The sequence below is a fragment of the Parus major genome, chromosome 3 (assembly GCF_001522545.3).
Source record: "Parus major isolate Abel chromosome 3, Parus_major1.1, whole genome shotgun sequence".
NCBI lineage: Eukaryota > Metazoa > Chordata > Aves > Passeriformes > Paridae > Parus > Parus major.
In genome coordinates, this window is record NC_031770.1 from 60,808,678 (window position 1) to 60,812,511 (window position 3,834).

General features: G+C 50.6%; 1 protein-coding gene across 1 annotated transcript in view; it reads right to left on the reverse strand.

The window, feature by feature from the left end:
• The window catches only part of RSPO3 (R-spondin 3), a 58,413-nt gene extending 54,585 nt beyond the window's left edge, over positions 1–3,828 (reverse strand). Inside the window, exon 1 of the mRNA XM_015620342.1 lies at positions 3,577–3,828. Coding sequence (XP_015475828.1) covers positions 3,577–3,673 — 97 coding nt within the window. The 5' untranslated portion in view covers positions 3,674–3,828. The remainder of the gene's footprint in view (positions 1–3,576) is intronic.
• Between the last annotated feature and the right edge of the window lie 6 nt (positions 3,829–3,834).

The window sequence follows — 3,834 nt, forward strand, 5'->3', positions numbered from 1 at the left end:
GGAATCCTGAACGTTCTGTTATAGTGAAAAGCAGGAGGCAATTTGATGGACTACCAATAATCATGGGAGTGCTACATCCAGATTTCATTTCCATAAAGTCATACAGATTGTTTTACACACAACTGTAGGAGTGTGGTAGAAATACAGAATTTTCTATCACTTTGCTTTATTCTAGATTTCCAAATTTAGTCCATGGCTAGTCCACATGCTAGTCCACAGAGTCATGGCAAACACTCTGCCGATCCATCACAGACTCACAGCAAATAATAGTTAATATCTGTCTCTTAGAAGGTCAGTGAGAGATGTACATAACTGTCAATACTAAGTTTTGGGGGTTGGTAGAGGCTTGCAGACCCAAAATATTTTGTAACTATTGACTTGATACTCTTTTTTTTCTAAGGAAAGGGTAATCACTGGCCAATACACAGAAATTATTATTTAATGGTATGCTAACCTATACTCAGCCATGTATTACTCTGTCTCGTAAGACTCAAATAAGCAACTTTGTTAATCTTAATTGCTATTATCAGAATAAAACCACAAATTTCTCTACTAGTGGTATGTTTGCTTTTAAACTTTTATTGATTGTGTTTTATGTCTAATTCTGGACCTGATGTCTGTCTGCACTTTGTTGACTTCAGAGGACTTTTTTTCTCGCCACAGCCAACATCTTTACTACTGAATATGGGACAGAAATTTAGGATTCCCCAACTAGAAAATTCAGTAGGAGTTTGGAGGGCAAAAGGATTGCAAACTAAACATTTCTAATAGTAAGGATTTCTTTGGCAATAGATACAAAATAAGTAATGCTTCAGGACCAGATCCTTCTGATGGGGTAATTTAACAAAGGAATTTCAATTTATACAAGCTGGGAGTTTGGCATGGCACATTCTGAATTAGTCAGTTCAGATTTTATAATTTCTTTATGGTAAAATGTGTAAGTCTACAATATAATACATGGAATGGAGGACTCTGACAATAAACAAAACAAAGTAACATGCACTCACTGACTGCTTTGTACTATATTTAAAAGTATGTAAGTTAAAGAGAAATTTAAAAAAATTTCCCTAGAAATGTGCTTACAATTTATGATTAAAGGAGACTATCTGAGATTATCTATTCTTTCAAAAGAACCAGAAATCCGGGGAAGTCTTCCACACAGTAGATGAATTTGACAGGTGTCTTCATTATCTGCACACTAAAATTTATTTCAAGTTGCCCTATTCACTAACAGGGATTCATAGGTTTTTAAAGCCAAAGTGATTAGTGCAAATGATCGTAACCACTTTTTTAATAACTTTCATAAACACTCACTCTCTAAATTTTTTGCTTCAAGCCAAGTAGGCACTATTTATACCAAATCAAGTTTTACAACCAGCTGGATTTGAAGACCTCGGCCAGTATACGATGTATAGCACGTCCAGGTGAGGTGTTCTGAAAGCCTTTTTCTCTTCACTGCTGAAATAACGAGCCAGATTTCCATTCTGACTCTCTAGCTGCGGTTTTCCAGCCACTTCTTCTGCTCTGAATTTATCTTAACCATAAAATTTTGAGCAAGTGCTCGGTATACTCCACGGTATACCAACCAGCTAAACAGTCGCGGCCAACACTTCCGTCTCTATTTCCCGAAAATTACCCTGCTATGCAGGTTGTCTGAGGACGAACGAGGTGGGACGGCGCTCTCCCGGGCAGAACAGAGCGTCCGCTCGGAAGCGGCGGCTGCCCTGCGCCCGGCCCTGCGAGCGGCCGCGGCCCGGAGGCAGACAGACCCGCCTTCCCTCCCCATCCTGCCGGAGCTGGGGCAGCTCCCGGGCCGTGCCGAGCCGTGCCGAGCGGGAGCCGAGCACCTGCAGCCGCGGGCTGCCCGCCGCGGCACGGGACAGCAGAGGTCGCCGCCGGCCCGGAGCTGGCCCGGCGCGCCGCGCACCAGGTGCCGGAGAGAGTCCGGGAGGAGGGGGCCCCGCTCCGCGACCCTCGCCCCGCTGGGGCGTCCTGCCCCCCCGAGCCCTGCCGTGCCCCCAGCCCGGGGCCGAGACTCTGCCGCTCCCGTCGGGTACCCCCGAGGCTGGGGGTGGGGGGCAGACGCAGATCGCGGGCCCGCGGTTGCCAGGGGTTAAAGGAGTGGGTGGGAAGTGATGGAGGCTGCGGAGCCCTCCCTTGCCAAGGATAATAAATCGGATGCCCTGACATGTTTTACTTAGCCCTTAGTGCTCCCTCGCTGCGAGGCCGTGGGGATCGGAGGGCTGGAGCCCCGGTCTCTCTCGTCCTCAGCTCCGCTTTAGGGGCACTTTAGGTGAATCAAACCTTGTTTGCAGGAGGCAAACCATACAAAGGAGGCTTTCAAGGGCCAGCCGTGCCAAGCAGGGCAAGGGAGCGAAGGCTGAGCAGGAGAAAATTAAAATAATAGTACCTCCCCTCCCTGAGGAAGTAACTCGGTCACTTCTTGCTGATGAAATGCAGGCTGCTGTGTTTTATGACATTTCCTCGGTGTCTGCAGCTGTCAGGGAGAGCGGACAGACATGAGCAGCCCCTCGGTGGTAGGTGCTCAGAAAACGCCTCCTCCCCAGAAAGAGCGGCGGGTCCGATTCAGGCGGGGTGGTGAGGCCGGGTCGGGGGCACGTCCCGGCGGCCTCTGCTGCCGCATCCCGCCTCATCCACGGCTCCTTGCGGCAGGGTCACGGCAGAGCTCCGACCGGCGGCACTGCCGGAGGTGTCACCGCCGATTCGAGCCCACGCCGTAACCCCACGCCACAGACTGCCTGACCTGGACAGCGACTTCCCAAGAGGGAGACTCGCTGCTGCCTCCTTGTCCTTTCCTCCCTGATGACGGGGGGCTCTCCTCTCAAACCCTCAGGGGGGCGGGGAGCATCTGCCAAGCACCCTGGGTACTGCCCCTCGCCTCCCGGGCCCCTGCCTGTCTCCTAACTCTGCCCCGGACCCCGGGCGGAGATGGACCGGAGCCGGTTAAATCAGAACGGATGGACTCTCCTCATCCCGTGAGATTAAAATTAAAAAATTCAGGGGTCACAGTCTCAGGACCGTGACAATGTGTGACTAGTGCCAGCGGAGGCTGAAAGCCAAAGAGCCGGACAGAGCCGGGACACCCCAGCCCCCCTCGGCATCGCCGGGCGCCGGGCTAACCTATAGCGATCATCTGTACTGCCCGTTCTTGGGAAGGGGGCTTTTGACCGGGAGGCAGAAAGGCACTTAGGGAAAACCGGCAAAAAGTTACCTGTCCTGTCATCGCCCTTTCCCTTCAGAAAGAGGAAAGACCTAAGAAAGGACGTTCCCTTTTACCAGACATTGAAATGTAAAGCACCAGACGCAGGTCTTCCCAGAGCCCGCGTTACTCATCCCGGTGAGGTGAGAAAGACCAGCAGAGAGAGAGGTCAAAAATCGCTTTCATCCCTCCAACTGAATGAAACTGCCTGCAAATCCGCTCGGCCGCGCCGCTGACGCGGGATTTAGTTCCCAGCGCACTCGCCCGGGCACCGGGGGCACGGAACCCCCCGGACAGGTGAACAGCACAACGAGAGGAAGCAGAAGTTATCAAAATATAAATCTCTTCGCACTTACTTCTTCCCTGTCGCCGTACCCTGGAGGCGTGCTGGCTGCCAATGTATTCCATAAAGTTCAAAGTGATAAAAAACCAAGAAATCAGTCGCAATTGCATAGTAACCCTTTGAGAGTTCGACTTCTCCTTTTCGTCCTTTTTTTCTTTCCTTAAAAAAAGAAATAATAAACCGGGGTGGTAGACTGCAAGGGATGAACACAGCAGCAGAAATACCTGCACTGAGATCCAAAGCTGGGCTTGGCAGGCTTGATGGCTTTTGC